General features: G+C 38.9%; 1 protein-coding gene and 1 pseudogene across 16 annotated transcripts in view; one reads left to right on the top strand and one right to left on the bottom strand.

Moving 5' to 3' along the window:
• The window catches only part of Rapgef6 (Rap guanine nucleotide exchange factor 6), a 204,555-nt gene that overhangs the window by 49,466 nt on the left and 140,854 nt on the right, over nt 1-14,235 (bottom strand). For all 16 annotated transcript variants that reach the window (XM_087194559.1, XM_004836642.4, XM_004836640.3 and 13 more), the window contains 2 exons: nt 10,363-10,603; nt 3,625-3,782 (listed from right to left, as the gene is read on the bottom strand). In XM_087194559.1, coding sequence (XP_087050685.1) covers nt 3,625-3,782; nt 10,363-10,603 — 399 coding nt within the window. The remainder of the gene's footprint in view (nt 1-3,624; nt 3,783-10,362; nt 10,604-14,235) is intronic.
• Nucleotides 1,284-2,354, top strand: LOC101696791 (heterogeneous nuclear ribonucleoprotein A3 pseudogene; annotated as a pseudogene).

Here is a 14,235-nt window from a genome sequence, read left to right as displayed (position 1 = left end):
TCCAAATACCTGTCTTATATGCATATTTAGCTGGTGCTTTTGGGAGTGTGAAAACACTGCATTTAAGAATATTCTATGTACGGCCGGGGATTTAGCTCAGTGGTTTCGCTGCCTGTTGTGCAAGCACAAGGACCCCAGTTCGATCCCCGGTACCAAAAAAAAAAAAAAAAAAAAAATTCTATGTAGAGCCGGGTGTGGTGCTGCATGCTGTAAACCCAGCACTCAGGAGGCTGGAGGATTGCCAAGAGTTTAAGGCCGGCCTGGGCTACACAGTGAGTTCAGGGCCACCCTGAACTACAAAGGGAGACCCTGCTGCAAAAAAACAAAAGCAAACAAAAAAACAAAATACAAACAAAAACCCACAAATATTCTATGTGGTATAAGAAGTACTACTGTTGAACACATACACACAGACACAGGAATAAATTTCTATTCTACCACATGACGAACAATGCTAAGACCATGCAAACATGCTGGGAACTTCTGAAAAATGAGATGGTGACTGCAGCACAGGGAGCTGGGCTTCCCAGATGAAGAGATGAGGTAACATTTGAGTTCAGCATGGATGAGGAAGAAAAGGTTCACTGGATGTATAAATGTTCACTGGATGTTTGCCTACAGGTGGCAAACAGCATGGGCAAAGAATTTTGAAGGTCCATGCCACACTGAAAAAAGGATGACTTAATACAGAGTATGTTTGGAGGCAAAACCGGAGGTGCATCCCAGCAGTGGCATTTATTTAATGTACCAGACAGCAAACCCAGTCTGTAGTTTTCCTACCCACATAATGCTTGTCTTTTTTTTCTACTGTATCAGGCAAATAATTAACTTTCTATGCTGGTAATGATCTTTATATTATCTTCTGATAAAGTAAATAGAATGATTTGTCTCATGTCTGAGACACTGAAACTGCCAGAAATTTCTAAGCAAAGTCATGATTCACTAAAATCTTTGTTCTAGAAAGAAAACTGGTAGCCATATAGAAGGTGGGATGTGCAAAACCGTATTACTGGAATTAGTAATCTCTCTACTTGTTAAGAGGCAATCAAAATAAAAAGGAAGAGCTCGGACTCTGGGCTAGTCGCCTCTCTAAGCTACTTTGCTTTGGGAGTGCCGTCTGGCCAGACTAAGGTCTGTTTTACTTTCAAAAAAAATAAAAAAATAAAAAGGAAGAAACAGTGCACACAATGACCTTCACTAAGCTGTGAGTGCCATGTCCTCACATTTTAATGTTGCTATTAAGATACTGAACTTGAGTTGGAAGAGGCGAGTCTGGTCTCAAAATGGAGGTAAAACCGCTGCCCGGTCGCCTCCAGTCCGACTCCGGCCATCACCACTGATGCCAGGGGGAGGAGGGCCATGATCCAAAGGAACCAGAGCAGTTGAAGAAGGTGTTTATTGGTAGTCTGAGCTTCGAAACTACAGATGATAGTTTAAGAGAACATTATGAAAAATGGGGCACACTGACAGATTGTGTGGTAACGAGAGATCCCCAAACAAAACTCCAGGGGCTTTGGTTTTGTGACTTACTCTTGTGCTGAAGAGGTAGATGCAGCAATGTGTGCTCGACCACACAAAGTTGATGGGCGTGTAGTGGAACCAAAGAGAGCTGTTTCTAGAGAGGATTCAGTAAAGCCTGGTGCCCACCTAACAGTGAAGAAAATCCTTGTTGGCAGTATTAAAGAAGATACAGAAGAATATAATTTGAGAGACTACTTTGAAAAGTAGTGGGAAGATTGAAACCATAGAAGTTATAGAAGACGGGCAGAGTGGGAAAGAGAGAATTTACTTTTGTAACTTTTGATCACGACACAGTTGATATAATTGTTCAGAAATACCACACTATTAATGGGCATAACTGCGAAGTGAAAAAGGCCCTTTCTAAACAAGAGATGCAGTCTGTGGGATCACAAAGAGGTCATGGAGGTGGATCTGGCAACTTTATGGGTTGTGGAGAAAACTTTGGCGGTGGTGGAGGGAATTCTGGTCGTGGTAGTAACTTTAGTGGAAGAGGAGGCTATGGTGGTGCTGGATCAGGGTGGCGGATACGGTGGAGGAGGAGGAGATGATGGTTACAATGAAGGAGGAAATTTTGGTGGTGGTAACTATGATAGTGGTTACAATGGTTACAATGACTTTGGAAATTATAGTGGTCAACAGCAATCAAATTACAGACCCATGAAAGGGGGCAGTTTTGGTGGAAGAAGCTCTGGTAGTCCTTATGGTGGTGGTTATGGATCTGGTGGTGGAAGTGGTGGATACGGTAGGAGAAGGTTTTAAAAAACAACAGAAGGGCCAGGGATTTAGCTCAGTGGTTTTGCCGTCTGCTGCACAAGCGCAAGGACCCAAGTTCGATCCCCGGTACCAACTCCCCCCCCGAAAAAAGAACAACAGAAAAGGGCTACAGTTCTTAGCAGGAGAGCGAGCGAGGAGTTGTCAGGAAAACTGCAGGTTACTTTGAGACAGTTGTCCCAAATGCATCAGCGGAACTGTAAAAATCTGCCACAGAAGAACGATGATCCACAGTCAGAAAAGTACTGCAGCTTAAACAGGAAACTCTTCTGGTTTAGGACTGCCAAAGCCAGTTTGCAAGAAGTGCAGCTATTGATTAATGCAATGTAGTGTCAATTAGATTGACATTCCTGAGGTCTTTTATGTGTTGTAGCTTTTTTTCCTTTTTCTTTTCATTATATCAGGTATATTGCCCTGTAAATTGTGGTAGTGGTAACAGGAATAAAAAATTAAGGAAATTTTAACTTTTCAAAAAAAAAAAAAAAGTTGCTATTAAAACAAACTTTTTTTTTTTTTTGGTACTGGGGATCATCAAACTCAGGACCTTGCACTTGTGAGGCAGGAACGGTGCCACTGAGCTAAATCCCCGGCCTAAAACAAACTTTTATTACTACATTTGTACTTTCTTTTTTCTAATACTGAGATTTATGTAACTGAGTTTCCTTTTCACAGCAATGGCTCACTGAAAACTTCAGCTGAATCAGAAATATGCTCATCTTTGTGGAAGCATAACACAATGACAAACACAACTTTCAGTGTTGAAGGAAAATTCAGTGCTTTAAGAAAATTACTAAGACATTTTTATACATCACAAAGGAAATAAGGGAGGCCACTTAGATTAAAATAATCTCCTTTATTCTTTTCCACACCCTGGAGAACATATTTTTTGACTGAGAAATATCTTTGCTTGAATTCTCCTGCTTATATAACAATTACCAAAAGATACCTAAGTCTGTGGTCAAATGAAGTCCAATTTTTGGTTTTTTGAGGCAGGGTCTCCCTTTGTAGTTCAAGCTGGCCCTGAACCCACTACGCTGTCCAAGCTGGCCTCAAACTCCTGCCTCAGACTCCCGAGTGCTGGGATTACAGCTGTGCACCACCACAGCCAGCTCATGAAGTCATCTTTAAATAGTCTTTTGTTTAATTTCAGAGGAAGTATCACTCAGTGTAGGTAAGAAGACATAGTCTTCTTGTCAGTTTTTTACATGAAGTCATAATCCAGAAGCGAGAGAAGAGGCTCCAAGCAATTCTAGTACTTACTGCACAAAGCGCGACAATTTACCTGTCCCTGAGGCACCAAGGTAGCTACATGAACTGACATACCAACGTTACCTGAAGGGTTGGAAAAGTCCAACATGCTGGTGGTTGGCTGTAGGAGATCGGGGCTGCTGGATGAGAGTGTTCCAGGAATAGGCATTATAGCGAGGCTGTGTCTACAATGTCTCGTTCCCACAATGCTGTCATCCTGTGACTGGCTCAGGCCTCCATCACTTCAAAGGAATGCCAGAGATCACATTAAGGGTTAGAGGGCGCTTAGACAGCAAATACAATTAGTTTTTTTTTTGGTAGCGGGGATCGAACTCGGGACCTTGCGCTTGCGAGGCAGGCGGCAGCCCCACTGAGTCACATGCCCAGCCCAATAGCAAATAGTTCTATTCTCTGTGTACTAAGACACAACAGAGCCAATTCAAAGTGGTGAACTAAACAATTAGATTAAAATTTTAAAAATAGGACAGCTATAATGATGAAAATAGCAGTAAGATAATTTAAATAAGTACATTCAAATAGAATTTAACTTATATACAATTCCACTACATCATAAAGACAAGTCCCATTTAGTTTCTACTGTTTTTATTAAAGAAATCAAACCTAAATGTGTAGGGAGCCCCTGGAATTTGCCAGCTGTCGTTGGCACTGATGTACGCATCCAACTGTGCATCGCGACACCACAGAAACGCCCCTCGGGTCAGGCCCCGCCCACCCACAACACACCAAAGCCAGAGGAGAAGGTGAACCAGCCAAAGTTAGCCCTTTTACAGTTTCAAAACCAAGCATTAATGGGCTGGGGATTTAGCTCAGTGGTTCCTCAAGCTCAAGGTCCTGAGTTTGATCCCAGGTACCAAAAAAAGAAGCATTAATTAAATGGCTTTAAGCAAACAAAAGATTCCTCCTTTAAAATATTTTAGAAGTTTCACACAGGCAACCCCTAATCCACCTTAAGAACGCAAAACAACACACTATCCCTTGCACTTTACATAGCCCCCAAGAGTAGTTTAACTTTACAGTGAAACAATTACACAAGAACAGGGCAGCGACGCATTAATAACCAAAATACTAACTTGTCTGCAGGGTTGTCTTTACCCTTGTCTGTTACACTAACTCCCGTCTAAATTTTATTCAACGCAGCACTCTGCCCAACACTTGCTTAACATACAAAGAGTAGCACAGAAAACTTACCCATTATCACTGAAAGGATCAAGTTACGGTCTTAAAAGTTAATGATAAGGCATATATTTAGAAAAGGTTAGAAGTGAAATATAGGATTTAGGCAGATTAGAAAGTGGTTCAAGATGGACAGTTTATGGCTGTTAAACAAACAGCTAAAGGCCTGTTAATAGCCAGATGAGAGAGAGCCAGGACAATAGCTGAAGAGCATGAAGACATGGAAGAAAGCAAATACTAATGTTTTAAGAAGAAACTACAGGGCCAGGGATATAGCTCGGTGGTTCTGGCACCTGCCTCGCAAGCGCAAGGTCCCAAGTTCGATCCCCAGTACCAAAAAAAGAACAAACTATGATGCCAGACAGACCTGGGTTGTTAGCTCTTTGATCTCAGATAAATTTCTGTCACTGGACCTCAGCTTTCCTAATCTATAAATGTGGACAATATAATTCTATGCATACTCTAAGACTATTCTAAAAATTAAATTAAGTGAAGTGGGTGCACATTTTGATGCAGAGGAAAACAGGATTCCTATTTTTGGTTTTTATTGGCAGCAAAGTTTTATCAAAGGTTGGAAAAAAAAACAGGCTCTGCAGAGTGAGTTTGGGCCAAGTAAAAGTAGGAAAACAAGTGCACCCCACAGCAAGAAGGTGGGCTATCGTGAGGAGGCACAATAGCCACATTCCTTTCAAGGACAGTGAAATACTTTTACCAAAGGAAAATGAGAACTGTACAAACTTAGAAAGGAGGAGTACTTATTTTACCTAATTTCTACTAAAAACCAGAGGAGGACAGTATGGATACAAGGAAGGCACTGCAGAAACAGAATTTCTTACCAGAGAGCAAAGGCAGTCTAATCTGGCAAGGCAAAAGAAAACATTTTGTTTGTGCTTACCCTAAACTGGTTCCTAACAGCTAGATTCACATTCTTAGTTATTACAGTTAAATGTTTTTAGTTAAGAGAAAAGGAAGAAGTGTTTACAGTTTTTCATACATATACTTGTAATATAGTTCAGGCTGACCTCAAACTCACTATGGAACCCAGGGTGGTCTCGCTCAGGATTACAGACATGGCACCACTGCTCCCAACAGGTTTTCAATGAAAGGAAATTAGTTTTATCAGTTGCAGCAAGGAGGAGCTAAACTCATATCCTAAAAACTTACACATTTTTTCACTTTAATTTTCAGGAATATTCTTTCTTCTTGAAAGTATGTCATGGTTTAGGATTTGGACTTGTTTTGTGGTACTGGGGACTGAACATCCTTTTATCTCACTGATGCTATTTAACATTAGCTCTGCTTTTTAAATTAGCAGATATATTATACAGCTATAATTATGTACAGCTGGCTATAAATTCATGGTAATTAAGGTGTGAACATGTACATATGAAAACTATACTGGTCATATACAATCCATGCTATGACAAGAATGAAATAGTAAGTGGCAAAATAGCCATGCTTGAAGCTGAACTGATAAAGCCTTTTTGTCAAATGATGTCATTTCTTACCCTAAAAGTCTCCTGAGATGTGATGCAATAACAGAAACAGGACAGTTGAAAAATTCATCAATATTTCCTAACACTGAATTTACTCAGAATAAAAGTACTTAGTTTCATATTGTGGAACTAAAAAGGCCACAAAAATAGTACTGAGAACAAAAAAACAATCCCAATATTAAAAGCAAACAAAAAATATTGTCAAGAAATCTGAAAGGAAAAAAAATTCCTCATAAACAAGCAAAGCAATCTATAGCTCAGATGGGGCCGGGGATTTAGCTCAGTGGTTCCGCTGCCTGCCTGGCAAGCGCAAGGTCCCGAGTTCGATCTCTGGTACCAAAAAAAAAAAAAAAAAAAAAAATCTACATCTCAGAATGTTACAATAAAAAGTACAATGGTATTACTTACACAATTGTGATTAAAGAAACAAAATAAAAGTAGAATGATTTAAGAAAAGGAAATCAGATTGTCTGAATTGCAAAATATTCTCTGGTCAATAAAAACCACACTGCTATGTCTTAATAGATGTTCTTCAAATCAGTAACTTTTTTGAGATTAAGCCCAGGGTCTCATGCATGTGAGGCAAGTGCTCTACACTGACTACAATTCCAGCCTAATAACTTCTTTTTTCACTTTAACTTTATATTCTTTTATCTTAAAAGTATGTCACGGTTCAAGATTTTGGATTTTTGTTATTGTTGTACTACGGATTGAACCCAGTGCCTTCACAATGAGCTATATTCCCAGCCCTTTAATTTTTTTTGAGACAGGATCTAGGTTGCTAATTTGACCAGGTTAGGGTTCAACCTGCAATCCTCCTGCCACAGTCTCCCAGTGCTTGGGAGTACCTTCTGGTGACTTGGCCCCTATTTTTAAGAAGTGACTGCTGCTACAGGAAGCGTCCAGTCTGACCACTTTCAGTGGGTCCTTGGCACAAAGGAGCTGCTCAGAAATTGCAGACTTAAAAAACTAAAAATTTTTATTTAAATTAAAAACTAACTAGTATTTGAAGTAGGAATCCTGAATACAGGCAGAAAGCGAAAGAAGAGAAAAATTATCCGTAAAACCATAACTTGCAAAAAAGTCATAGCCATTATCTTGATTATTTTTCCTTCTAACCATTTTTGTGTTCTACAGTACAATTTATTTAGCCAATCCTTTATAGTTGAACTTTTAGACTACTTCCAATTTTATTTTATTATAGATAATACAATTAAGAACAATGATACACATCTACACCTAATTATTATTAGAAATGGGATTAGTGACTCAAAGGATATGGCCATTTTTAAAGCTCTGAATAACAAATGCTGTACAGCCAGCCAGGTGCCTGTGACACGGGCCTCTAGCGCCGGCTATTCAGAGGCTGATGCGAGAGGATCACCTGAGCCTGGGAGTTGATCCAGGCTGGGCAACAGAGCAAACCTCACTATAAAACTAAAGTAAAGGCAAACAAAAACAAACTTGATTGAGAGATTATATTATTTTATATCAGCACAGGAGTCTGAACTTAATATCTACTTTACATTCCCCAATTCTGGCACTATTCTGTTGATCTTTGATGAAACAAACAGTGTTTTCTCTTAAACTGTATATTCTTGATTAGTACCAATATGGATCATTTGAACTGATATTCTGTTTTTCTATTGAAGTTTTAGTGGTTTCTTTCTATTCGGTGTTTCTTTTTTGGGTACCGGGGATCGAACTCAAAGTATTTTATATGCATATATGAAAATGCCACAATGAAACACAATATTCTGGATACTGCACACTAATAAAAATGTATATGGCAAAACCATTTTGAGTTCACTTCAAAGGATTAAGTGCCTAGAAATATCATATACACTCACTGTGAAAAATGCAAAGAGGCCAATCTGACAGATAAAAACCAAATAAGCTCTTCTTACAAAAGATATTCCAGACATCTTTATGACTTCTACGGAATATTCTATTTTTCGGTATTTATGATGCTAAAATCATTCTCATTTTACTTCACTGAAACATCTTTAGAAGACACATCCAGGGTATATGAACTTCTAAAGTGCAGCACATTTTATTCATGTTTGTACTTGTAGCCAAAACTTTGGCACAAGGCAAAAGGCTCGGTAAAAGCTTACTGATTAATAAATGAAAGATTAAATTAAAATATCCCTTCAGAGTTCAAGTAAAACTTTTCCCCCTAGATCTTTTCTTTGGTAGCAGTATAAAGTGAAAACGTGGAAAATACTCAACTGACTGCTTTTGCAGAACTCAATTTCTATGTCTTGTCCTACAACCAAAATTAGAATTCATGTGCAGTAACTAATTCTCAGGCCCCAAAAGATAATGTGGAGATGAGATATTTAGTGACCTGAAACTTGAGTTTAGCTGGCTGAGATGAGATACCAACAAGCTGCAGTGGGGTCATAATTAGTATTCTCTGGTTTTCGATGTTATATATCTGTGCCACCAGTCAAAATGAAAACCTGTGAAAAGGTGTGTCTATATCTGTAGCATCTATCTCCCCATTCCAAACCAAATCCATCAGGGTTCCCGAAAGTAGAACTCAGGGCAATACTTCCTAGGAACTCTCTTCTGCCTTCTGATCACCCAGATTTTTCCTTTCTCTCAGTGACTTCTGGTCATTTCAAACTGTCTGAATCTCTTCAGTATTGGTTGGTCTTTCTAATATTCCCTTCACTTTGTTCCTATTTGTGAGAATAAGACTTTTCTTACAGTGTTTGCAACATAACATTAAAAGATTTTGATTATTTTTTTTATTGTATTTTATTTTTGGAGATAGGTCTTGCTATGTATCCCAGGGTGGCCTCAAACTCACCACAATCCTCCTGCCCCAGCCTCCTAAGATTACAAGTGTGCACTCCTATGCCCAGATGATTTTGATATTTTAAAGTTATGATTTTTATAAACCAATTACCTTAAGGCTATCAGGCACCCAGAAAGGATGGAGTAAAGAATTTTCTATAAATGACGTTTCAATACTTGTGAGTGTCAAAATAATGTATTTCTCTGATTGGAAAAAAGAACTCACGAAGAAGAGGACTTCTTGATTTTTGATATGAGATTTTTATTGAAAAAATACGGAAAATTGGGCTTGTTTGAGTATGCCTTCTTTGAGTGACTACAACACTGTCTTAACTTATTGAACAATTATTAACTGGATGCTTTCTCTGTGCTAGGTTATTGTACTTGATTAGGACTTTTGTGAATGGTTTAGAAAACTGATAATGTAAAACATATACAGATATATACTAGAGTCATTTCCAATCATGTCACTTCAGTAGACTGATTTAATCTGTATTTTATTCAGCTTACTTTATATTTAAAACCCTTGGGTATTACTCAGTTTTGGTGGTATCTCATTTTTGAAATAGAAAATAGATTTGAGTGCATGCCTGTAGTCCTAGCACTTTGGGAGGCTGAAACAGGAGGATCACCTGGCCTCAGCAACTTGTTCAGACCTTGTCGCGAAATAAAAAAATTTAAAAAGGGCTGCGTATATAGCTCAGTGCAAAGGCCTTGAGTTCAAGCCCCAGTAATACACACATACCACAAAGATTTGATTAAAAAGTCCAGTACTAGAATTCATGAGGGAATAAACAGTGCCTTAAAAGGAACAATTTTTTTTTTTTGCAGTGCTAGAGACTGAACTCAGGGCCTTTACAAAGAGCTAAATCCTTAATCTCCCCCCTCCCCCTTTTAAGTTTGAGATAGGGTCTTACTAAATTGTCCAGGCTGAGCTCTAACTTGTTATACTGCCTTTGTCTGCCACAGTGCTGAGATTACACATATGCACCACCATGCCCAGCTAGGAGAGATGATGTTTACTAACTAAAGAACTGGCAGCAGTCAATGTGTCCCAAGGTTTAAACTGTCCAAAATTCTAAATTCCAGGGGACTGAAAATTGGACCACCCAGGCCTGGTGGTGCATTCCTGTAATCCCAGCACTCATAAAGTTTGAGACAGGAGGACTGCCAGGGCTTCACAACTAGTCTGAAGTACCTACATACCTGGACCCTATTTCAAAGAGCCAAAAACCAAGCCAAACCAAACCAAACCAAAACCCAAACAAAACTCAAGCGATCACACCCCCCTGTATAATCCTGTGGAACTGAGACTGACATTACCTACCTAAATAGCTTTGGAGGCAAGATACTAAACCGTGTTTTATCCAAAATCTTCCTGATTTTGTTTCTTCCACCTGAAACAGTATTTGCTTTAACTTTCTTATGTCCTTTCTCCTGTGATGTCTGTTCAGTATCTCCTGGTACATCTTGGATTGAATGACGGTTACTTTTTTTTTCAGCAATTTTTGGAATATGCGGAACACCAGATTTCTCTTGTTTGGTCCTACTATGTAACTCTTTGAACACTGTGGAAATAAGTAAACAAACGTATCATTTTTCTTCTCAAGAGAAAGTTTTGACACTAAATTTTAAGGATAAGCACAATTACTATTATTTGGCCTTCCATAGATAGCCCTATTCAACTAAACACAATCAAATTTATACCCACCTTTTATTTACCAGCAACATCTGCTCTTCAGTTTTTACACTAGACTATGTTTCTTTTTTTTTTTAGACTGCATTCAGATTTTATTTATTTATTTTTTTTTAATTATTATTTTTTAGACTATATTTCTGATGTTACCCAGCAGTCACTCTGGGAAGTGGGTAGGCTACCAGCATTTTTCAAAAACGCAGCAGACGTTCCTACTTAGATAATAAGCATTATACTGCTAATCAACTAATTTTACAGAAAAGTATTTAAATTCTGGTGAAAGATGAAATGGTGGCTGCATATTCTAGAAGAACACACCTGAAGGTATTGAGACACATAAGCTGTAGAAACAAATGCTTGGCTTATCAAAAGGTACAGTAGAGCTTTGAGCTATCCACGATAATGCACATCTGTAATCCCAGGAACTTGGGAGGATGAGGCAGACGGATTCCAAGTCTGGGGCCAGCCTAAGCAATTTAGACTGTCTCAAAATAAAAATTAAAAAGGAATTGGGGTGTACCTCAGTGGTACAGTACCCCTGAGGTTCAATCTATTGAAAAAAAAAAAGGCATGTCTTGAGCAGTAGCATACTCTACATTTTCGAAGTTACAAATTTTACAAATTTGCCCACTGAAACTCAAAGTACAAAGAATAATCCTTTCTTTTGTATGGGGAATAAAACAAAGCAAGTGTTTCTCACAAACTCAAAGACAAGTGATGGTGACATGAACTAAGCCTTAAGGACAAGTTACAATATTAATAGCTTGGTATTCAGTTGTAAAATGTGTACGTTTTGAGGGTTTCTTTTTCTTTACAATTAAGACATGCTAATTATATATAATGGGATATAACAGGTATATACAAATGGGATTCAATGTGATACTTCCATACATATACACAGCATCAATTCATATTTAACCACCCTTTCCCAATCCCTTGCTATCCCCATAGTAATCACTACTTTACTTTCAGATCAACTTTTTTTGGTTTCCACAAATCACAAAAGTATATGTACTTGTCTTTCTGTGTTTAGCTTGTTTTACTTAACATGATGTCCTTCAATTTCATCTATTTTGCTGCAAATGACAGAATTTCTCTCTTCTTTATGGCTGAATAATACTCCATTGTGTATACAAGCCATACTTTCTTTATCTGTTTATTCACTGATGGATAGTGAATAGTGTTGCAATAAATACTGGAATGTGGATTGCTCTGCTGATTTCATTTTCTTTGGATATATACCCAGGAGTGGGTAGCTGGATCATATGGTAGTTCTAACTTCAGGGTTTGTTTTGTTTTGTTTTTTTGAGACGGTCTCACTATGTAGTCTAGGCTGGCTTTGAACTTATTATATATCCCTGGCTGACCTTGAACTGAGTGATCCTCCTACCTCAGCTCCACAATTGCTGTAATTACAAGTGTGTGCTGCCACACTCAGTTTTAGTTTTAAGGTTTTTGAGGAACTTCCACAGTATCAATACTAATTACATTACCAAGAGCGTGTAAGACTTCCTATTTCTCCACATCTTCATCAGTACTTACTTTTGTCTTTTTGAGAACAGCCATTTTAACTTGAGTAAAACTGTTATCCTACTGCAGTTTTTTTTGGGGGGGTGGTACTGGGGATCGAACTCGGGACCTTGCACTTTCCAGGCAGGCAGCGGAATCACTGAGCTAAATCCCCAGCCCGCTGCAGTTTTGAATTGCATTTCCGTAGTGGCTAACTATATTGAGTATTTTATGTCTATTTATTAGCCATTATCAATGTACAGTACAAACTTACAAAAAAACCAATTTCTGCATTCAAAATAATGTAGATCTTTAGGAGTCATCTTTCAAAGACATTTCTTGATTTAAATTCAGTAAGTTCCATTTAGTTTCTTTTTTTTTTTTGTACCGGGGATCGAACTCAGGTCCTTGCGCTTTCGAGGCAGGCACCAGAACCACTGAGCTAAATCCCCGGCATTTAGTTTCTAATTTTAAAGTTTCAAGCTAAAAGCAAGCCATTCATCCATTCAAGAAATATCTGCTGAGCTATGTGTATCAGGAACTATTCTAGATTTCTGCATATTTCTCTAGTTGTGGAACTCACTACTGTCAGTCTAAGATTCTTGGTACAGGAGAGAACATTTCAAGGAAACCCCTAAGATAGTAAGAAGGAGCAATCTTCCTTAAGTACATCATTTTTTTTTTTTTTTTTTTGGTACCAGGGATTGAACTCGGGTCCTTGCGCTTGCGCAGCAGGCGGCAAAACCACTGAGCTAAATCCCCAGCCCATCATTTTGTAAGAAAAGAGAGGGCTAGGGATTTAGCTCAGTGAGCTGTGCCTGCCTAGCAAGCACAACATCCTGAGATAATTCCTGTTACCAAACAACAACAACAACAAAAAATGTACAGAGGAGGGGAGGAGAGAAGTCAGGCTTGGTAGTGCATGCCTGTAATCCCAGCACTTGGGTAGCTGAGGCAGGAGGATTCCAGCATGTTAGAGGCCAGCCTGGGCTACACAGTGAGTTCAAGGTTGGTCTGAACTGCTTGATAAGGCCCTGTCTCAAAAACAAGAGAGAGAGAGGAGAGAGAGAGAGAAGAGAGAGAAGAGAGAGAGGAGAGAGAGAGGAGAGAGAGGGGAGAGAGAGGAGAGAGGACAGAGGGAGAGAGAGGAGAGAGGGGGAGAGAGAGAGAGGTGAGAGAGAGAGGAGAGGGAGGGGGAGAGGGAGGGGGAGGGAGAGGGAGAGAAAGGGCGAGAGGGGGAGAGAGACAGAGAGAGAGAGAGAGAGAGAGAGAGAGAGAGAGAGGGAGAGAGAGAGGGAGAGAGGGAGAGAGGGAGAGAGAGGGACAGAGGGAGAGGGGGTGGGGAGAGAGAGAGAGAGAGTAACCAGGCAAAGACAAGAGGCGAGAAATCATTCTAAATAGAAAAAAATCTCAAGTTCACTCTGTGGTAGAAGGAAAGCTCAAGAAAATGAAAATGACTAGAGAACAAGGTAAAGAAGTGGCCAGATAATGCTCTGGTAAGGTATCTAACTTTTGTTTAAGAGCAACAAGAAATCTGAAAGGGCAGGGACTGTACTGGGGGCAGCATGTATGTGATTCAACACGGATTTTTAAAAAAGTTTGTATCTTCACTGGATCTGTGTATATAATTATAAGTAAAAGTTTCTGGAACTTATGATTTGTAGATAAAGAGATTATTTGGTTTTTTTTCCAAATTCTTGTTCCTTGAATTTTTCTAGGTAATGTATATGAATTTCATGGAAAAATTTAAAACATTTCAATTTTTGGCATAAAGGAGTTCAATCAGGGTCTGGTTCAAAGTGCTATGTTAATATTTGTGACATTATTATTATTTTACACTAAAATGTAAAAATATGCTCTATTACAGTAGTTGTCATTCAGATAGTTAAAGGGAAAAAATGTGAAGGAGTTTACACAGATTATTTCCATAAGCCAGGTCTGGTGGTGGCTAATACTGCTCCTGCACATTCCTTGGGTGGAACACAAGTTACACGT

The sequence above is a fragment of the Heterocephalus glaber genome, unplaced genomic scaffold, assembly GCF_053883595.1.
Source record: "Heterocephalus glaber isolate CG9 unplaced genomic scaffold, H.glaber_assembly_v1.0 deba00001606, whole genome shotgun sequence".
Lineage (NCBI taxonomy): Eukaryota > Metazoa > Chordata > Mammalia > Rodentia > Bathyergidae > Heterocephalus > Heterocephalus glaber.
Note: the sequence above shows the minus strand (reverse complement) of the source record. Positions and strands in the feature narration are given on the sequence as shown.